The sequence below is a fragment of the Ciconia boyciana genome, chromosome 3 (assembly GCF_034638445.1).
Source record: "Ciconia boyciana chromosome 3, ASM3463844v1, whole genome shotgun sequence".
NCBI lineage: Eukaryota > Metazoa > Chordata > Aves > Ciconiiformes > Ciconiidae > Ciconia > Ciconia boyciana.
In genome coordinates this window covers 74,374,064-74,396,759 of record NC_132936.1, presented here as the reverse complement: position 1 = coordinate 74,396,759, position 22,696 = coordinate 74,374,064, and the positions used below count along the sequence as shown (strand labels likewise).

General features: G+C 41.0%; 1 protein-coding gene across 9 annotated transcripts in view; it reads left to right on the top strand.

The window, feature by feature from the left end:
- The first annotated feature begins 1,926 nt into the window (after positions 1–1,926).
- STXBP5 (syntaxin binding protein 5) overlaps positions 1,927–22,696 on the top strand; it is a 114,079-nt gene continuing 93,309 nt past the window's right edge. For 4 of the 9 annotated variants that reach the window (XM_072856167.1, XM_072856165.1, XM_072856166.1 and 1 more), the window contains exons 1-2: positions 2,236–2,959; positions 4,731–4,828. In XM_072856167.1, the coding sequence (XP_072712268.1) occupies positions 2,807–2,959; positions 4,731–4,828 (251 nt within the window). In that variant the 5' untranslated portion in view covers positions 2,236–2,806. Of the gene's footprint in view, positions 2,012–2,135; positions 2,175–2,234; positions 2,960–4,730; positions 4,829–22,696 lie in introns of those variants that run through there. The other 5 variants (XM_072856160.1, XM_072856162.1, XM_072856161.1 and 2 more) reach the window with 3 other exon arrangements.

Below are 22,696 nucleotides of genomic sequence, written 5' to 3'. Positions count from 1 at the left end.
GCTATGAAAGTTATAAGTAGGAGTGTTTGCAGGTCCTGGCCTAACATACAGTGACAACAGAACTTAAATGGACTACAACTTACTTTCTTAAAGTTATACCTGTACACATGTCTTTACCTGTAACAGTCTGTGTTTACCATTTAGTCAAACGTGGCCAAGTTCTAGAAGTTTTCTTCCCAGTTTAGTGTGTTACAATAAGCATGTGTGAATAGATGGAAAAATTAGACATTATTTCTGTAGCTAAAATATGTAGACATTATAAACTGTTAGCTAAAATACATAATAGATAATTAAAGACATACTGAAAATGTACACATTTCTCTCTTAAAATTAATTTTTATATCAGATATTTACTGATCCTTATTTAAGTCTACTTCTTTTATGTCTAGGACTTTTGCCATCTCTGGAAGCATTGTTTCACATTTTACCAAGATGATTTGCAGAAGTGTCCAACAGTCCTGGTAACATGGGGAACAGCTATATAGGTTCATGACTCAGTCATTTTGTAAGAATAGCTAAACTGTCTCGGTTTCTTTCAAATGCTTATACATCATATACCTGCCGGCAATACGGCTGTAAATTGACATGGGCTTACAGGTCTAAGAAGAGTTTGCGGAATTTTTACTTTTGAGGTTATGATGATGGCTGCCTCATAACTATTTTGCTGTATTCTGATTACGCTTATGCCTCGCTGCACTATTACATTCAGTGTGCTAATAAAGCACGGCTGGCTACCAGGCAGAAAACACCACTTAAAAGGACCATTTTACTGTGTGCAGAGCCTTCTACCGCTAAGGCATTCACGCTGTAGCTAGGAGATGCGAGCCAATGTCTCGAATCACATCTCTACAAGTTTTCCCTCCAAAAGCGACGACTGATCTTCCAGTTCATTTCAGTTGAAAAGAAAGTTCAGGAAAGAGTCACAAATAATAATTACTTTCAGCAATACAACAACGACTGAGACAAGAGTAATATCTATTACCTGACCACTGACTAGATAACCCAAAAATGCAATCTAGTACTCAAAGAAAAATAAAAGTAGAATACAGAATACTACACAACAGCGGTTAGCGGAAAGAAACGTTTAACTCTGTGCCACCTGCTTAAATTAGTTTTGCTGCCGCCAGAATGAATGGAAGCAACTTCGTAACGCCAGCGGCTCGCCTTGCAACGACTTCTTCGGATGGTGTTGGCTAGCTCCGCAGTAGCCCTCGGCCCAGCCGGTTTTGGCTACGACCAGCTAACGCTGCCAGCCCGGGGCCGCACCACCTGCGCAGCTCTCGCCCGCACGGCGGTTAAGGCGAGGGGTACGGGGGGCTCACACCCCTCCGTTAACCGTTACTGCCGTTGGAAACGCTCCTCTCGCCTCGCCCCTAGCCCCGCCGCCGCTCCCCGCTCCGCCGGCCGCGGCGGGTGCCGCCCGCCGCACCGCCAGGCAGGGCCACAGGGAGGGAAACCGCCGGCGCTGCCCGGCCCCGCCTGACACCCGCCGCGACGTCCGGGCCGCCGCCGCCGCCGCCGCGGGATGAGGCGCAGCCCCTCTGCCCCGCAGCCGCCGGGCGATTTTCCGCGTGTAACCACGCGCGAAGCGCGGCTCCCTCCACGGCAGCCCGGCTCCCCGGGAGCCGCTGTGCGCCTCCAGCGCCGTGCCAGAGGCGGGGACGGCGCTGCCCACGGCAGCCTCCGGCCGCCGCCACCACCTGTTACCTGCTCCCGCCTCCGCCTCGTCGGAGGCCAACACCCAGCTCACGCCCGGCGCGGCGCTCTCGTCGCCGCGCCGCGCCCCGCTCACCCGCCGCCGCACCCCACCCGCACCCCGCGCCCCACCCGCACTCCCCACGCCGCCCCGGCCCCCACGCGGCGCGGCGCGGCGGGGGGGAGCCGACACGGCTACATCCGGGTGCCGGCGCTCTTAGCGCGCATGCGCGGCTACGCCGCCGCTGCGAGGCAGGGCGCCGCGGTAGTCGCCGCCGCCGCTCCTCCCCGGGGCGCTGCGCTTCCGCGTTGTCAGGCAAGGGGGAGCGACCGTGAGGCGGGGGAGGCGCCCTCGGCGGCGGCAGGAGGAGGAGGATGATGGTTGTGGGGGCGGGCGGCGGCAGCAGCCGCTGGCAGCACCCGGGAGGAGCCCCGCTGGTGACTGGCTGGCGGCACACGCAGCTCTGAGGAGGCGGAGGGTGCCTGAGCCGAGCCGCGGGGCGGGCGCCTGCGAGGGGGGGAGAGACTGCGGCGGCGGCGGGAGGGGACGGGCGCACTCACGCACACACACACACACAGGCACGCACGCAGAGACGGATGACAGCGGTGGCCGCGGCTGCCACGATGTGAGGCGGGCTGCGCGGGAGGACGCGGAGGCTCCGCGGAGAGGCAGCCCGCACACCCCCGGCGGCGGGAGGGGCGGCCGGGCCGGGGCGGGGCCGGCCGGGCCCGGGGCGCGCCGTGCGCCCCGGCGGGCGGGGCGCGGAGCGGCCGCGGGCGGCGAGTCTGGGACCGGCGGTGGCGGCGCTGGTGGGCTGACCGGCTCCTGTTTGCTTGGCTCCAGTCTCCGTCTCCGAGCCCGCGGGCCCCGATGAGGAGCGCCCCTGCGCTGCCGGACTGACCCTCGCCGCCCTCCCCGCGGACGAGGAGGAGCGCTGCCCCGCGGCGGAGAGCGCGGCGCCCCCGATCGCGGGCCGCCCCTGCACCGCCCTCCCGGCGGGGGCTCGTCTGCCGCCTGCGGGGCGGGCGTCGCGGCGCGGCGGGCGGCGGTGACAGCGGCAGCGCGGCGGCGGCGAGGCCGGGGGAGCGGGGAGCTCCGCCGCCGAAGACCATGAGGAAATTTAACATCAGGAAGGTGCTGGACGGCCTGACGGCGGTCTCCTCCGCCGCCTCGGCGTCGTCCGCCGCGCAGCAGCAGCAGGCGGGGAACCGGGAGACCGAAATCCAGGAGACGCTCCAGTCCGAGCACTTCCAGCTCTGCAAGGTGAATGAATGCTGCAGCCCCGAGCCGGCTGGCGGCCGGGGAAGGGGGCGCACCGCCGCGATGGGCTCTGCGGGCTTTGCTTGTCGGTGCCGAGCCTGCCCGCCGCTCCTATTTACTTGTTTGGATTTATTATTTGGGGAGCGGGGGGAGGAAGGGAAGGAAGCGGTGGGTGTAGATGTGCGGGTCTTGTTGGATTTCCGTAGTTATCTTTCCTGGAGAGTTTCAGGGTTTGTCGTGTAATATTGACCGTGTTCACGAAGGCTTCGTAGAAAGAGTGGGATGGATGGGGGAAGGAGCGATACCTAGCTGTAGTGCAGATCTGATTATCGCGGCATTTGAGTAGAAGCCTCTGCTAATGGGCCCGAAGGACAGGGGATCTGTCACTCTGCGTTATTTGGAAATGCATTTATCCTGTTCCTTTGCGCCTGAAAAAGGCTGTAGACGTTTGTGGTGATTTCGCTGCAGTGTGTTGCCAAGTTGCCGATGCTGCTGTTGCAAATGTTCTCCAGAGACAGAGGAAAAGTTCCTGGTTTTCTTAATTTGCTTGTGCATGATAGAGTAACTGCAGTTTGTGTCTGCACACTTCAGAAAATGATGCAGCGAATTAATGCACCAGCTGTACCAAGAGCAATAAAAACTGATTTGAATATCAATATCCATTTTTTATCTTTACAATGCGTCCACGGCCCAGCTTGATATGGATGAGCTTGTTTGTGGATTCTCCTCCTTGTTTTACCTAGTATTGCAGGCGTTTCTGCCACTTTTGCAAGTTGTTCACGAAGGGCATGAAAAAGAGCAGAGCTGTTATCAGTTAGATTTTATTCACTGTGAAATACTGAGAGTTGCAGGGTATGCCTGCAACTTCACTGAAGTAAAAGGAGTATATCAGAAGTTTTCTGTGCATTTATGAGATCCTAAAATAACTCTGCTTTAAACTAAAAGTTTTGAAATGGAAAAGCTAGCATTTGTGTGCCTTGTGTTGTGTATGTTTATAATGGAAATAAGAGTAGGTGACTTTTATTATGTTCTCAATTCTGATTAACTGCAGCCTGAGAAGCGTAGTGGAGTTATTGCATGGTCAATTACCAAATTAGTCTTGGCTAACCAAAAAGCTAAATGTGCCAATAGCTTCATGTTAAGAAAGAATCCTATAGTTGAGGGGGTTTTTTTGTTTTGTCCATTTTGGGGGCTGTTTTTTCCTCTTTGGAGGAAGCAGAGGGCGAGAGATTGGTTCTGTGGAGCTTGGGTTGTGTTTTTTCTTAACGTGCTGAGAGAGGTTGCACTGTCATGTGGGGCCTGTTGGATTGAAATTGAAGTGATTCTCAGAAAAGCAGGTCTAGTAATTTGTAATAGTTTCAATGACAAGTCTGGCTTTGTTGCCAAACTTCCTAGGAACATCTCAGATTTTAATGGTTTAGTGCCTTTGTTAGAGCTGAAAATAAGATTACTCAGAGAATGAGGTAGATGAAAAAATAAAATGCTGAGTTGATCCAGTCTTTGTACAGAAGAAACGTAAGATTCAAGTTAAGTTTCAGTAAGTGTGACTGCCACTTGATGATCAAGGATGAATGAGTAATTATGACTAAAAAAAATCTTTTATAATTGGTTCATGTAAGACAGCTGATTTTCTCAGTCTGTTGTTAAAATGCTTCCTAGTTCCTTTCTTAATTGTGATTAACACTGAATCCTGTTCCCTAACACACGATACTGATTCTGTTTATTTTTGGTCTGCTGCTTGACCCATCATTGCTGCGATGCTCTGACTTGTTAGACTGTACGCCATGGCTTCCCCTATCAACCTTCAGCCTTGGCATTTGATCCTGTTCAGAAGATACTGGCCATCGGGACTCAGACTGGAGCACTAAGGCTGTATCCTTTTATATTCTGAAGTGGATTTAGTGCACCTCACGCAAGTGATGTTTTGATTCAGCTGCTGGAACCATTCAGAAGTCTGGTGGGAGCCAGGTATGCAGGAGGGGAGAAAAAAGCTCGGTTTTCTGTTGGTGGGTGGCCTGGCTGTTCCGGTGGTTCTTTGTGTCAGTTCAGGTTGTATTAATGATGTGAGGTATGGCTGCTCAGTCCCCATTATCTCAAGGTAATATATACATTTTGTAGAGGTTTACTAGTGTGCTGACAGTTTACAGCAGCTGACTGCAAATCTGAAGAGAGACGTGGGCTGAGCTCTGTTTTGTTGTTCTGCTATATCCTCTGGGATTGAAAAATTCCATGCTGTGTGGTGGGGTTTTTTGGGTTTTCTTTTTTTTTTTGGTCTTGTTCTTGAGATAAGCTTTATAATATTGTAGTTACCTGCTACTGCTTCTGTGTTACCAAAAGATGGTTTCAAGTGGGGACACTAAAGGGTACAGGAATTGTATCTCACTAATAGTTTCCGAGCGACTGAGATGAGCAGAATGAACTTGTGGAATAAAGCACCAGTAACCCTGCTTCTTTTTGTTCACTAAAAAGTGAACTACCCATATGTTTGTAGCCATATGGTACCATAGCCATATGGCACTATCCAAGCCATGTAATAACGTATGTGTTCAAACTTTTATTTTTGAAAGAAGATGCCCTGTAGATTCTTTAATCCACAGTGCCATTGCCCAAACCTTACTTTTCAGCAGAAGAGAATGAATTGAATTCTCTGTTGTCCTGAAATTGACTGAACTGTGACCTTTTTGGGAAAGGCTTAGGCCATCTTGCTAGAAAAATTGACTTAATCCTCTTTAAACTGTAGGTAAATCTCATCTTTTCCTTTTCCATTGCTGCTTATATTAGTCTGCAAGTAGACCTTTTTTTGTTTCCTTCTGTAACATCACTACTCTGTCTGTAAGGTTAACTGCCTTAAGAGGGTTGTCTTTTACAAGTTGAAAAATTAGAACTTCAGTATCAAATCTGAGGTTTAAAGAAGAGGCTGAAGTGAAGTAGCTTGTATGGTATCTATAATGATATCTATTATGAACTCCCAAGATCTCTTAATTCAAAGTATGCGTAACAGTAGTGACCACACAGTGCTCTTAATGCCCTATTTGAAACTACCCTTAACTCCATAAATTTTGGTTTAAAAAAGGTGATAAAGTTGATTTAAATGAAGAATGAAGTACGGATGGGTGATGCTGTTAATTACTCTCATATTGGTAGAATAGATGAGAAAACAGAGAGACCTAAAAGTAAGGATTTGGGTTGGGGGAAAAGGAAAGATCAAAATGCACCTGTTTAGAGCTTACTCACCTGTAATTTTGGGCAACATGATGTTGCAGTTTGGGTAATGATGACTTGATAAAACCTGTTTACTGGCACTCATCTATGACTACACCTGTGAACTCTCAGAGTGTGAATTGAATTGCTTTCTAAATAATCGAGAGAAGTATTGCAAGATTGTGAGGGAAGAAACAGTTACTGTGAGAGGAAGCAGTAACATTGACAGAAAATGTATTTCCTAAGGGAAGGGAAGAAGTTTCATGCGGAGGCTGAAACATTTGTGCTCCCCTAACTTGATGAAGATGAATATGCTTCTCAGTACATTGATACAGATCTTGATTCTTGGAAGAACTGGTTAAAAGCCCTCAACCTTAGCTGGTAGGTTAGCCCTGTAACCCAACACACTGCAGAATTTACATCTTCTGTGATTACTTGCTCTTTGGGATGGAGGAGTGCAGGCAGAAGGGGTAGACTCAGACATGTTCCCAATATAAAACCAGCCTCTTGCCTTCTGCCTAGTGAAACAGGTTTAAAAATCACTCTTTGGGAAGGAGTGAAACTTGCAAGAAGTGCTTATTTCATTCTATTGCTCAAAGATAAAAACACAACAAAAACTTCCTTGTTGACCTACAGGATGCTTTACCTGCTAAGGTTTTTATGAACAATAAATTATGTGCAAGGATTCATTAAAGTGAGAGCCTCTTACTCTTTAGAGCTGCAAAAGTGTTTTTAATTGAAATGAGGTGTGGACTAGAAAGACTGACAGTCAGTAAAGAGGTATTCATTGAGAAGTAAATACTAAAAGTGGGAGAAAAGTCAATCCTCACTTTCTTCTGCATTCATATTGTGAGAGTATAGAAGTAAAGGAATGATAATGCTTCTTTCATTGCCTACCAGCAGATGGGAGCTGGGTATTAGTGTTTTCCTTGCATCTTCAAGTATAGGTACATCTTGTCAAGCTTTTACTTCCTTCCTATTGCAAGTAAGTGATCTGAGGAATTGTGAAGCAAGTTTTTTTTTCAAAAGGATATTAAAGATAAAATATTCTTAAATCAAGGAATGAGCTAACCTGTTTTAGATTTCATTAATATGTGAAGAAATTAATATTCAGTCCTGATTGACTTCGGGCCATTTATCAGCTAACCTCTTTACAGAACATGTTCTCTGTATTTGAGCAGTCTGCAATTCAGGTATTTTAACTTCAAACCCAGTATTGATTAGAACAGATTAATGTGAGCAGGAATTTTCTTAACCACACTCCCATCTCATTCTTCTTTATGAGGACTCTAACTTCTAGTGGAGGAACAGAGAGAATTTTAATACCCAGATACTAAATGTTGTCTCTAGTATTGATACAGTGACATGTAAAAATATAACTAAAGCTTCTTCTGAAGGACCAAAGTCTGTGGATACAAATATACTGGGAATTCACTGACTTTGTCTTTATTTATCTATAATTGATAAATATACTAAATAATGTCAATACTGTATTGAATTCTCTGAATCCACAAAGTAACTGTGAAAATGGAAATACCTAAACTATAGGTGGTGTGTTTCACTAATTGGATTAGAAGTAGAATTACTACTCTGTTAATATTCTTTGTCCCTGATCCTAGGCTTGATGGGTTAAAATCGGAGAGCATTGTAGAGTTGGTGACTTAGTGTGCCAGAGGCAGAGCTTTGCCATTCTGTGCCCATAAGCAGCAGTTGGTTCTAGATCTTGCAGTTTTAAGAGGGGGAGAAGTCCATAAAGATATTGAGACTGCTTTTAGTGTAAAACTTAAACCTTGTGAGTCACCCAAGTTACAGTTTGGGATTATTCACTAACTTATCTTGAGCGGTGTATCCCTTGTATTCCTTTAGAAAAAACCTTGATTCTACTTCCAGAGTTACTTAGAAATATTTCTAACTCTGATTTAGCTAGGAGACTTAAAAACAAGTGTTTCTGAGGCAGGCTGGTATTGCTCAGGTATTATCCTTAATTAGAGAAGTGTTTTGTGCCCTCCATAGAAAGGAACATTTTGAGCAATTAATAACAAAGGCTCTGTTCTTCTGTTTTCAGCTATGGACAAAAACTTGATTCCTTTACTGTGTGTGAGGGAAAGCTACAAAGAGTATAGCTTAGTAGAATACAAAGCTTGGAGAGAGGTCAGATGCTGGACCTGCTACTCTTGACTATAGAACAGCTAGCTGATGTGACCCTTTCCCTGACATCAGAATCTGTTGAAAATAGTTAAGCCATTTGATTCTGTTTTCTGTACTGCCGGGGAAATTGAATGATGAGGTAGACACAAGAGCAGAAGCACAGTGCTGTGTGACATAAAATCTTAAATTTCTTTATCTTGCATACACCCATGCTAATCTGCTCACGCTGATCCAGTTGTTCCTCTGGGTTCGTGGTGCTGATCAGAGGACACTCGTTCCAGCTGGTTGAGAAGTTTGAGTCTTGGCTGGTGGTCTGGCTTACGTGTGGCAACCCTGCCTCAGGCTCACCCTTCCGCACAGTGCTGGGTGTTTGTGGATGTATTCCCCACAAGGAGCAATTGTGCTTGTTATTAACTTGAACTGCAATGGTCAATGTAAGCTGCTGGTGGCCTCATTTGTCACTGCAGGCCAATCTCTTTGACTTTCTTCATACTTAAAGGGATTTAGCAGTTGTTACCAGGGTGGCTTTCACCTTTTGATCTCCTGTCCCAAATGTTAGATACCAAGTAGTTAAAAGTTCATCTATGCTTTGCTTCTTTCCTGTGCATACCCAAACCATTACAGCAGGACAAACAGTCCATAGTTTTTATGAAGTTTTGTGCATAATTGTCTGTGCTTTGTTTTCCCAGCAGATATAAAAACCTTCTAATGAGCTAGGGTTGAGTATATGTACTCAGGGTTTAACTTGCCTGAATGGTGTAATTGGGTAGACTTCACCCTGTGACATCCTGGCAGTGTCAGTATCATAAGTAATAGCCCTGCTTCCATGCTGTCCGTTGTTTTCACTCTTCTGCTTAAAAGTCCCTCTAGAAGTCAAATGTGATCTGAACAGCGTAGCATTAAACTGTAAAGAGGTTTGAGAAAGGTGAAATGGCCTTTTTTAGGATTTGTCTGTCTTTAGGATGATGTTTCCTCAAAACTTTAATTTACTAATTGTACAGGGCTGTGGAATTAATAGTCAGCTGAGCTTTTTTGTTTGCCTTTATAGGAGGAAGAATAAGCTTTGAAGCTAAAGCAGAAAATTTAAAGGAAATCTCCTCCTCCCTGCTGGTTAACTGCTCCATAGTGAACAAGTTTCTTCATTTTTCTGTGCTTTAATTTCTCAATAGCAAAACTAGGACAGTATATCAAATGAGTTGTGTTTTGATTGCCTGCCAATATGAATGCAATATCTTTATTGGTGCTTCGTGCCTTAAAAATACTCATTTGCAGCTTGGAGCTCATTCTCTTTTCTTGATAGAGAAAATTCTAAAAAGGAAGACCATTTCCACTAGAAATTCTTGAGAATAAAGGAGATACCTGTAGAATAAGTGTTGTGCCTTCCACACAGACTGAATTATGCCTAGGACTCTTTATTCCCAAACAGAATAGGTTCTTTAATTAAAATTTGGGGTTTTTTTCTGTTGCAAACCCAGTTCACAGGAAGGAGAAAAATTAGATTGTTCGTCATTCTGTCGTTAAATATCTGAAGATCCCAATCACTCTGAATGTCAGCATCTGTTCATTTCCCCCCATTCTTTTCAGCCATAAAAGATGACTTTTATGTAAGCAAATGGCTGAAGTTTTCATATTTGAGGCATATAAAACTTGCTTTCTGTGACTTCCATTCTCTGGCCTTTGTGAGAAGAACTCACAACTGTTATTCTTTGATCAAAATAGCTCAAAGCCTGGATGTGTGGTTCCATGCAGTCAGTTTCTGATGAAATGTTTATGTTGCTGCATCTGGGTAGTTTTGCTGTAGATGTATACCAAAAGCTTCAAGCAATTCAGTGAATTCTCTGAAGCTCTAACAAAATTCCATTTCAAACTTGTGATGTTTTTATATCCACTAAAAATGCTTTTCCTTTGGATCATTCAGACTATGCAAGGCAGTCTGACTGGGTTTTTTTTCTTCTCACTGAAACATCAGCTTGAGGTGGTTTTTTAAGTAGCTCTACACCTGCTCTTTCTCCCTTCTGGAGGGAGGGCAGTAGGGCAATGGCTGGAGTTGTGTTTACAGTATGCAGAGCAAAGCTTTCAGTTTTTCAAACTGAGCATCTAACTGAAGTTGGCACAGCTTCAAGTGGGAGACTGGACCAGGTGAACCTGGGAGGTCCTTTCCAACCTAAATTATTCTCTGACTATACCAAAGTTGAACTAAACTACTGTTTTGTGGATTGTCAGGTTTGTTTTGGCATTTGTACACTGAAGAGAATAGTCTCAACCTTTGCCAACGTTCTTCTGGGCTTCAAACAAATATTCCTGGTTTGGGAAGAGTACATTGGTAAAGCTACTAAAAATATTGCTATAGTGTCATGCCAGAGAGACTCTGATTATCTGTTAATAAGAAAATGTTTATTGGCTACCTTGCCACCCAATTCACATAGAGTAGTTTAAACAAGAAAACTGTTTTAAACATACATTAATCTTGCCATATTTCCTTTTCTTTTAATACTACCACATTTCTTATCGTATCTTCCAGCACTTAGTTCATGTGGGTATCATTAGCTCTCTTACATTGTTCTTTCAGTGAAAAATCCCCATCCTCTAAATGAAGAAAATCAACTACCTTGGATATTCTGAAATGAAATAAGGCCAAAATGCCATGATGAGACATGTAACTCTTAAAAATGTATGGAATTACAGCAAGTTAATCCTCCACAGAGAAAGCTATGACTGAATTCTTCATAATGAAATAGGATGGTGTGCTTTTTTAAAGCCATGGTTACATTTGTTGGGAGACTTAGTGATACTTTCATCAAAGCAAGAAAACTGAATGAGTCTGATTTGATGTATTATCGTGTATACTGTAGTTCTACTCAACAGCTTTTAGTAGCAATTGCTTTTGTTAAAAAATACCTGAAGTATAACTGTAAATATCATACCGTAATTTACAAAAATGAACTTCAGAATGAAAACTTTTCTTCCCTGTAGCTATTTTACTGACAGAGTAGAAGCCTAATGGATATAGCCTTGCCAGCTTCAAACTTGCTGGGTCATAGTGAGCTTGGGGAAGGAAATGTCTTTGGAAAGCATGCAAAGCTTGCAAGGCTGCAGGTGTTACTGTAGCACTAGCATGGCCTGTTTCCTTGTACCTCCTAGCTATTTGTGAAACACTGAGGTGGTATGGATTGTGTGATGTGATGTTGTTGGGGTAAAATGTAACAGGGAACTGAACAGCTGGGACCCAGCTTAGGCTTTCAGGCTTCTGGTACAGTGCTCTCAATTCACTAGGCTCTTAATTTGACGTTTTACTGGATTTGTTCTTTCTCGGTCACTGTGGAAGGGCTTTTAGAACTGAAGTAGCATTATTGCTGCAGGAGAAGAAAGAGCAGTTTCCGTAAAGTCATGTCTGAAAAAGTAGAAACAGCTCACGATTTGAGATGTGATAAAGAAAGCTTGAAAGTACAAATCAAGATTGCAAACCCTTCCTAACAAAACTTCCTGTTTGGCAGAAATTTTGTAACTGCATTAAACTTCCTCTAAGTGTCCAGGTCTCTATTTTTACAAAGGTTTCACAAGTCAAAGAGAAGCGTTCTTACACATTACCTTTAAGGTGACTAGAAGTGCCCTCAGTTATTTGTTTCCTATTACTCTTCTACAACTGTTTTTTGTTTCTCAGTTTAATGGAACAGTAAAACCCCGTGTTATTTATCAGGGTTCCCATAGCACATCTATTTTTCTAGGGTTACCTATGTAGAAGCTCAGTGAAAAACAGAATAAAACTTGTGAATTATTACATTCTATATGAAGTTAAACAAAACTGGAGGATGTAGATTTTGGGAACAGTTCACTTTGTCCTTAATCTTAGCTATCTGGTAATGGTTTTACATTTTGAAAAAAATGAGTCCTTAGCAGTTTTGAGAGAGTTAATTCTGCAGCAGGTCTTTATCTTTAATCTCTTGGGTCTTCTCTTTTCCTCTTGCTGCTCTTGATGTGGCCCATCCTGGAGTGTACCATGAAACTGATCATTATAATTTTTTTGAAAAATGCAGATTCTTAATCCTGCAAAGTACATCTGGTTAAGTAGACAAGACTCTACTTCTCCAGAGATCTAATTCTTTGACATGAAGTGTATTTATTTGTTTGCTGGCCTGAGGAAGAAGTTTGTGGTACTTGTGAACCAAAACCACATATGAGAGCACATTGCTTACCCACTGTCAGTATGCTGTCTTTCAGCAGCTTTTGAAGTTACATTATTTTGCTGAACCATAAGTTTAAATTGTGGTATCATAATTGGTACTTGAATGCTGATCAAGCATAGCCTCTTAGTATTCTGAGGTGATTAGTATTAGGTGATAACTTAAGTGACCTTTTTCATGTCAACGCTTCTGTCATAGGCACTTGATAATACAGCTTACATGTTTATCGAAGGGAACACTAAGTTACTACTTCTGTTGACTTCCAGTGCAAATACAGGTGAAGGTCTAATGACATAATTAAAATTTCTGGCAGTGATATTTGTATCACTGAATTTAGGCATAGTTTAAAATAATGAAGGTCTTGGAAATAGCTAAAACTGAAATATTTCACTAGTGAGGACTGTGGGAGAGTGGTATAATTCCTTATTTAGTAGATTTCTAAAATATGTAGCAATTCTGTCGGCCTCTGGAGACTCATACTGAATCCTGATTCATCTTGATTTTTACAGTGCTTTAATGAAATTACTTTTTCTGTGGCTATCATTTAGCCTGATCTGACACGTTCATGTTCAGTTTAAGACTCTCTGCCACAAATGAGAACCATTTTGTTTTACAGTTAAAATATCTCCTTGGTAAGAGATTCCAAAACTGCTTTTATATCTGAGATCTGTACAACTTGATAACAGCCTTGGTCTGCGTACTAGTTGTCCTAACTTAATCACTTCGTGCAAAGACTTAGTCTATTTTGAATCCCTAAGCTTCTCTTAAAAAAAAAAAAAAAATCCAGTTATTGATAGTACTTGTATTGAGACAGCTATATCAATTGCTGAATTAAGATTGATTCTAATATTATATTAGTAAAAATTTTTCACTGAAGTTCAGGAATATATATTCCCTAGTCATTTGTCTGCAGTAGTTCTATGCTGCATCAGTGGTTCTGTACTTACAGATTTTTCATTTGCTTTGAATTTTATCTTTATCTTAAGTATCAAGAATAGCAAAAGTAGGTGAAACTTGAAATGTGTGTCTGCTAGTATAGAAAACAAAGTGCAAGATTAAATGCTTTGAATGCTAGGTTATGCTGATTGAGCTAATTAAAACATGTGAAACTGAAATTTTTCATAATAACAATGATGCTGATCTTGTAATACTTGAAAAAGTGCAGTCTGAAGTGTTGCAGTTTGCAAAATCAGTTACTTGATCACTGTTCTACAGAGAGAAGTTTGTAGCTTGATGGAAATAACTAAAGGCTACTTTATTCATTTTACTGAATGTCATGGGATTTTGTTTCATAAGTGCCTTAAAGGTAATAACAAAACCTTGTTTTGTTTGGGCAACTTGAAGCTTAATTTCCTTCTAAAATTGAGATAATTGCAGTGACCATGGCTTCCATGTCCAGAATAAGTCTTAGCCTGTCCCACTCAAACCACACAGTGTTCATAAGAGCATTACTGGGGGAGAGAGGAGGTTAGTTCTCCAAGAAAGCTGTAGACCAAACTCACCCTTTTGAGGTATCTCCCATGGATTCTCCTAAGAACTAATTGTCTTTTCCTTCTCCTATATTCTTGTGAAAAGTCTTCACAAGAGCTGTTTTAACTTTGGAAACCAGGGAAATAAAGAAAAGATGCAGATCCAAAGGAAGCAAGGCCTTTGTACTTCTGCTTAGCGAGCTATTTTATTTTGTGTGATTCATGCCATTTCAAGCCAGGGATTGCATTGCATAGCCTCTTGAAGGTGCTTCCAGGCTTATACTGTGTATGTGTTTGTTTAACATTATTAGCTCTTCGGTTCATGTTAAGATTATATATTTAACGCTTCAAGAGTAGCCAACTAAAGAGGTAATCCAGCTGGTATCCAATGTTTTTGATAACCTTTTCTACTGAAGGTCCTGCCTCTTCCCCACCTAGTAACACCAACTTGTAGTCAGCAGCAGCAGATGGAAAAAAGCAATTTGCATTTTTCTACTTGCTCATTAGGGGCAAAAGAATAGAATGCTAATTTTTTGTGATAACTTAATGTTAAATTGGTAGCATTAGTGTGCCTGTAATTTTTTTAGCATATGCTCTATCCAGTCTTACTCCCTTGTTAAACAGAGCAGATGTTCATCTTCACAGTTGAAAAACATTCTTGACTGAACTTTGTAGTGTTGATATTAGAAGTACAGTTACTAAGCTTTAGTGATGCTTATTAATATGCAGAATGGGCTGCATAGCAATAACTTGCCTGGCATCCCCTTTTATATGTGTTCCAAACTTGTGCAGTGAACTGGTGCAATGAGATTAGCTTCACAGCCGCCCTTAAATGTCAAATAAAAAGGAAAGCCACCAAAAAAAGCCCCAATAAACTTCCATTTAAGTGACTAAATACAATGAGATTTCTTGCTGGCATGGTGAATTGCCCTTCATTCTTTAAAATCATTAGGTGGGAAATATAACACTCTGGAAAGAAATCCTGGTGAGTTTCTAAGCTGGAAAAAAGAGATCGGTTAGCCTACCTCTTTAAGGTCCACAATCTTATTAGTAATGTCCCCATGTTTTCATAAGGGCTGCTGGTCAAAGGTAATAGTATTATAATAGCAGCCACTCACAAAGAATACTACCATTTTCTTAAACTTGTTTTGTACTTACTTCTCTATCTTTCCGTTTAAAAAAAACTGAACAAAAACTGGTCCAAAAACTTTTTTCAGTTACCCATATTATATGTGGCTGCATAGGACTTGGCTGTTGTACTTTGTTTTCTTTCAGACATTGCCCATGGAAGTACTGTGAACGTAGTCCCAATTATGTTAATAGTGAAAGGAATAGTAAAAAAAAAGTAAAATAGGATGGGATTTATACATGCTTTAGACGATGCTGTGAGGAAGAGGCAGCAAATGTTAACTTTTATAATATTGTTTCTTTTCTTGAGTGAGTAGCAAAGGACAAAAACTACTTAACTTTTGAACTATAACAGTTTAAAAGAACTGTGGGTTTGTTGGGTTTTGGTTTGGGTTTTTTTTCTATATGAGCTCTGTCAATAACTTCCAGATCAAATAAATGCTGCTCTAGGTAAAAAGAAAAAAAAAAAACCATGGGGAGGAGGTAGCATTTCCTGAACAAACTTTACTGACTTTTGATCATCTATTCTTTCTGCTGGCAATTCCCAGCGGGAGAAGCAGCACATCAGAAGGTGCTAAGAGTGAAGTTTGGTTACAAAATATTTAGGAACTGCAGTTTTGCATTTTAGCATATCACAACCAGAAGCAGTTCCCGTACTTCGTGATAGTCTTGTTTTCTGTAACTGACAGTGCATTCTGTCATTTCCAGACCAGGTTTTTTGATGTTTGTGCAGCCTGTTTTACCTCCTGTAGTTTTCTGTAGATAAACTGACTGAAACTTAGTAAACACATCTCTTTTTTTTTAATGCAGGAAAGTTACCTGTAATGCATTCAGGTGTAGTATTAGTGCTAACAGCTGTAAAGGACCCTGTTACAGCAGTTTGCAAATACAGCTCTACAGAAATAAAAACTTAACTTCTACAGATCTGCAAGTACATAGACATCACAGCTGGTGCATAGCTATAATTGGAGAGCTAAGTGATCAATATGTGAATGCATCAGTATCTGTTTGGTCCCCTACTTTGCAGCAGAACTGACTTGTATTTGCAGCAGACTTTGTTTAAAGCTAGCTTTGTTTTAGTACCAGAGATCAGAATTCCAAAGGGGACAGAAGTGTGATGGTGTGTGGTTTAAATGTGAATAAATGGTAGTCACTAAAAGAGTTGTCTTGATAGGTTTTCTCCATTATAAAATAGCTAAAAATGAGGCTGTTATTATTCTTGCACCTGAGGGTAAGGTCGTCTGCCTTGTCATAATAAGGACTAGAGGTCATCACTGTCACCAGTTCCTCTGGCAAATAAGAGCTGCCTGCATTTCATTTCAGTAGACCGAAGCTGTAGAAATCCTTACTATTTTGTTAAGGTTATGGACAGGCTCTTCTCCCTTAAGTGCTCAAAAATGACCCTAATTTATCTGTGTCTAGTGCACCCTGGCCTGGGCAGAATACTTACAGACTTTAGCTGTTACCTTAGCGCAACCCTCTTAAAGAAGGATAGTTTCTAAAACGGGGAGGAGGGAGGTATTTTGTTGTTGCTGACCTACAGGCTTTCATAACTCACTTAAAATTGTGTTGTCCTTTACAGATGTAGTCTTCCTCTATTTTCAAGATTGACTGGGGGGGGGGGCAGAGGCAATCAGTTCCTAGTCAGGGTGCCGAAACTTGGGATACACTACTTCAATTCCAAAAATACTACTTAAATGTTTCATTCGAAAGTTTTGTGTATAATTTCATAGTAATTCACCTGTCTGAATTCAAGCTGATATTTACATGAGATATGTATAATACTTTGTGTATTGTATATTTAGAAACATTTAAAGTACTATATTATATGTAATATAATCAGTATATTAAAGAAAAATAGGATTGGCTTGAACTAGGTCTTTGCTGAGACATAAAGATCACAGCAGTCAAAGTACAAAGCTTCAAATTGGTGGATAAGTGGATATGTATTTTCTCTGAACCGACTACTGAAACTTGGTTTTTTGATGTTTTTACCAAAGCTGCCCAACAAACTTGGAACAGCATGGTGAACAAAAAAGCATCATTTTGCTGTCATATAGAACAATGGTGTGTCCACGTTTTGAGTCCTGCGTCTTCCTGCTTTCTGCATTTTAAGTGGCATGGATTTAGAGGAGGGAAACTAGAATTATTGAGAATAGAGTGGCTGCCTTGCAGGAGGATTAACAATGATTGGTCTCCTCAGTTTAGAGAGGAGGAGAAGGGGTAAATATGATCAAGGATTGTAAAATCGAGAGGACACTGGTTAAAATGCACGCTGAGCTGTCATTTAGCAAATTTGCAGGGCAAAAACTAGGGGGCGTTCACTAAAGTACTATTAGACTGATTTAAAAGAGATAAAAAGCAATTTTTAGTTTGAATATAGTGAGTAGTGAAATTCTAGAATTTGTGGGTGTGAGAGATGGTGTTGGCAGGCTGTACTGGTGCATTCGGGAGGGGAATGGACAAACTCACAGACAACAGCTCCATAAGCAAATGCTAAAGAGACTAGACTGGGGTTTGTCCTCTAACATACCTAATCCACCAGGAGTGTTTGCTGCCTATTCCCTTTCCACTCCCAAACAAAAAACTGGCCAGGCTTGTGTGCTTTCCTTAAATAATGTTGATTGCTGCTGTAGGAGACAATGCTGGGCTGCACGGACCTCTGGCTTGAGTCAGTATGGTGGCTCCTGTGTTCTTAGTCTGGCTGATTCCTGTCAGAGGAAGGAATTCCTGAACTATGAAGTTGTTCAACAGTATGATGGCATAAACTTCATTTCAACTCAGTACTTCACATTGTAATCATTTTTATAACCACAACTTAACATTTTCTCAGCTTCTATGGTTTGTTAGCAAGGAAATAATCTTTGCTGCTTAAGCAAAATTTATCAGATGCCTGAACAGTTGATGAAAGCATTTTGGTGGTATGGTAAAATATAAAATGTCAAGAGTGTTGGTGTGGTATAGTGGTGAGTTTTAACATCAAGGAAGCTGGCGTGAAAACTCAAGTGTGGTAATCACGCTGTGGTCTGATAATATTCTCTGCCTTCGCTTTTTTCTGTGGTGGAGGTTACTGTTGCAATTAGAGTGCTGGGCAAGTTCAGAAAACAATGGTCTTGAGTAAGTTTTAAAGGGGAAAAACTACTTTGTGTCATTCTTCAAATGTCGTAGTGTGTATTATAGTAGTTGTATCCAGTTTGACAAAGATGGTGCTACTAACGCTTGCTGTTCTAATCTACAGAGTAATGGATTGGCATTTTTAGCAATATAATCACACCTGCTGTAGGAAAGCTCATTCAAAGAGACTGTTCTTGCAAAATATTCCTGAAATTATATTTAGTGTCAAACTTAAAATTAGCAGATTTCAGTCATAAAACAGGTAAAATACTTAAAAGCATAGTTTGAAAATTTTGTCCCCATAGTTTGTTCTACAAAAAAAAACCCCAAAAGTAGAGAATACTCTCTATTCTAAAAGTTCTCATTGTCTGCTATAGTACACTAAAAGCCTATAACTGTAAATTATACAAATGTACTTAATTTGGGGGGGAGTTCACTTCTGATGAAATTAAACTCAGTTGCGGATACTTGTTATTAGGGTTGTCTTAGTGTATTAATGGAGAATCTTTAAAAATGATCAGTGTAATTGCATTCTGTATGAGTGATACTGAATCATTATAAATATATTATTTTCAGCTCCTAATAAGAACTTTTACAAATATTTAGTAGTCTAAAGTTTCTTAATAGCTCAGTGTTGGTCACAGCTATTTGGTATGTTACTTTTCTGATGTTTTTTTTTTTTTAAAGGACTACTAATAAATGCCATTCAGCATACTAATTTTTGTTAATGTTAGACTGATACATGCATTTCAGTCAATCATGGTGGTTTTTAGTAAAACAGACTTCATCCTGGGTTTGCACAACAGGCCACTAGTTACTGTTCCTTTTTTCACTTGTATTTGAGGAGCTTATATGAAGCGATTTTTCCTTTTATAGTTACTATTTTGAATTATTGGAAATTATTGGTTAATAGAAATAATCTCTGCTTGTCTTTTGCAACCTAGTTAGTCTGTCTTAAATGTATGCAGTTTTCAGTGTCTGTACATGACTGATTTCTTTTTCTCACTAAAAGATTTTTCAAAAATACTGTTTTATGGTTTTTGGGTGTGCTTTAGTACAGTGCTGTTTCTGGTAGAGTTAACTGTAGCTCTTGTACGTGAATAGTTACCAAGAATGTATCCATCCTAGAAGAGGCCATCTTGGGTGGTCTGGGGTGAATGATTTAACTCTTTCCTCTTTCTCCTCTGCTTCAAGAGGATGGAGTTTGTGTATGTGTGTGGCTTGTGAGGAGGGATAAGGCTTGATTCCACTGAAATGTTTTTGTCCTGACTGTGCAGCCTTGTTACTGCACAGTGAGTTTGAAGACTACCTGTTCTCTGCAGACTCGCCAAGTTTAGAGTCAAGCAGACTCAGAATGTGTGTGGGGATTTGTAGGTGATTCTTGATTAAACGGGCTACTTTGTTGGGAACCTGGGCGTTCACAGGGAAAAATGAGTAGTAATCAGGTTTAAGGTTGCAGTGCTAGTATATCAGTCAGGGTTTTTTTATAGTCCTTTGTTGCAAAAGAAGTTGGGATGCTTTGCAAGCAAAACACTTCCAGACTTGTAATGCTTCAAAGAATTAAAGTGAATCTGCATGCAGTTGACCAGTAAAGATTTTCTTTTTGTAAGGGGAAATACACTTAGCTTTTTCTCTTAATACATATGTGACTTGAATTTAGCTCTGGTGGAATTCTTTACCATCAGGAAGTCTAATGCTTTTCTTGAAATGTTTTGTTTTTTTTTTAATTCACACAGAGCTACTGACCACTGTAAATATACAACGGGATTATTTGTTCCTGTTTAAGATTGTCATTCTGCTATGCTAATGTTTTGAAAGAAGAAATAAACTTTGAATGGTACCTTGTAAAGATGGTATTTATTCTCTTCAAACTCTTCTAGCCAAATCTTGGAAACAATAGTTTTCCCCTGTGTGTTTTGTTTTGTTGTGTTTTTTTTCTTTCTAGTAAATGTTTAAGAGGAGCATCACAGGTGATTTAGTCTGACAGATACCAACTTAAATGCTTACTACTCCAGCTTATATCTGAGCCTTCTGCATTTTTACTCTTCACCATGCAGACCATATATAAAAATTCCACATGCTGCAACTTCTAGTGAGTTGTTGTAGCTGGCTGAGAGTTACATTGCTGGTTTCTTCTTATTTTGTGATGGAAGGTGTTACAGAAGTGAACTTTCAAAACTAATTAATTTCATTTTCTCTATTGCTGAGTAGAAAAAGCTATCTGACCTTCAAAACATTAAAGCAAATGTTTTAGTCAAAACATTTTAAGCAGTGAATTACACTGTGTCAGTGCAGGTTCTCCTGACTCAAAGCAGGTCTGAACTGACTAGGCTAAAATGCCACGTTAATTTTAATGATCCGAATTTGCTGCTTAGAACCTATCTTGAGGTTGGATGAAGAGTCTTGTTCCAGACAATTCTTTTCTTTTGTCTGAGGCCCTGGATATTTTCATGTTAACGGCACTTCTGAAGTACTGTTTTCCACAGCTGGAAATTTCCCTAGAAAAGGTGGGAAACCCTGTCTATTTGAGATCTGTAACTTCAGACTTTGACATTAAAACCTCAAAGCTCTGGACTGTGATAGTCTACCTCAAACAGTGAGTGTTTGAGGTTTTTTAATGTCTTCTTTTTTAAAATTTTATTTGTGGGGGTAGTACCGTGACTAGTGATGATGATAGAGGTTACTTTTTTTGGAAGATGTATGGTTGCTAGGTTTTAAAATACTCTTATCTTTTAACTAAGCAGCAGCCATTTCACTCTCTTGGAGTGGTTCTCCTGTGTAAATAAGTGGCTGAGGATTCCAGTGGGAACCAAATTGCTTAAAAAAAGTCCAAACTTCCTTGGTTTTGTACTTTAGCAACTGTAATTTTGAAGGTAATTTTTTTTGAGGAATCTGGCTCTCTTTCTCTTCAAGTACATCTTTGTGCACACTTGCTCTTTACCTTGCTTTCTTTTTACCATTTTAAAAAAAGGGGGAGGTACAGTGGAAGTGTGAATGTCTTCTCTTAGCATTTGGGGAGCCAGGGTGGTTGTGAAGGAGACAGCAGCACTGTGTGGAAAGGAAAACCTCTGCTCTGTTTCTGCAGCCTTTCCTTGACTATGCAGCAAGTGTAGACAAATGCTCAGCTTTCTTTACCCCCCTGACCCTTTCCTCGCTCCTAATAAATCAGAGTTCAAACTATTAAATTTCAGTGTGTGTATTTTAAGACCATCTTATTCTTGCAGAATTATTGCTAGATATTTCAGTTAAGCTACAGGATTGTGAAGGAACCTTGGAAGTGCTGAGCGCCATAAACAGGTATAGCTCTGCATCTTTGAAGGGCTTGAAACCATGATTTGCCATGTATAACGCTTCCTTCAAGCCATCATATGAAGAGAATGGGGTTCCCCTTCCCTTGGAAGCGGAACAGTTTCAGTTATAGGAAGTGAGTTGTAATATATGGATATTCATTAATTTGGGTACTTCTATCTAGAGGAAAGAAACAGACATTTTATCTGTGAAACCTGCTATCATATGGCTCTATCTTGTAGTATAATTACCTGCATGTTGTAACTTTTGAAATGTTTCCTGTGCTTGCAGCATTTTATACAGAGCCTCTATTTTTAGGATGTTGAGGTAATGCTGCCACCTTTCCCCTCTTGATGGGATATGGGCCTAATCCGGGTTTCTCCCCTCTTCTCAGCTTCCTATTTTCATAAAACTTACAGCAAAGTATTATCTGCAAGACTTCTTCCCTTCTGTCAAAGTTGATCAAAATAATTTTGATCAGCCTCAGAAATTACTAGCAGGTGACAAACAAGTAAAACATTCTTGTAATAGCAGGGCAGATGAGCACTGCCTGAAGTATCAGACATTACTTGGAATCTGATAGGAACTGGAAGAACTACAAGGCTGAAAGATGAGCAGATTCTCTAAAGCATCAAAAAAAAAAGTCACTAAAGCTGGATTTGCAAGGTAATACTTTCCCTCATCTAGTAGTTAAAGTGGCTACTAGAAAAACAGCAGGAAAGATGCATAGGAGAACTACCTTGGATTGTGCTTTTCTGTTGATGATCTGTTTTCCATCCTTTTGCAGTCTTAAACTGGGCTGTGGGTACTTGGAAATCTCATAACACTGTCTGAATTATCCCCTTCCCAGTGCTAATAAAAGCTATTTGTTTCTGACATCCACAGCCTGTACAAAACAATAGCTCTGTGTTTATACTGTCATGGTAACTCCTTAGCACTGTCGAGTGGTGCATTTCTTGGGGCTGAAGAAAGGACCTATCTGAAGTCCTCAAGTACACTGAGAAAGAGGAAACTACAGGATCTAAGGTGGCATCTGCAGCAACTTTAAAAATAAGAGTTAAGGTGGAATGGGTAGTGTTATTTTTAATGCTATGCTTCACACTTTAATAATATTGAAGAACTGCGTGTTTTAGTGCCAGTTTTTTTATCTGGCAACTTAATTTAAGTTTTTGTAATGACCATTTATCTCTTTTTGACACTAATTTAAAATA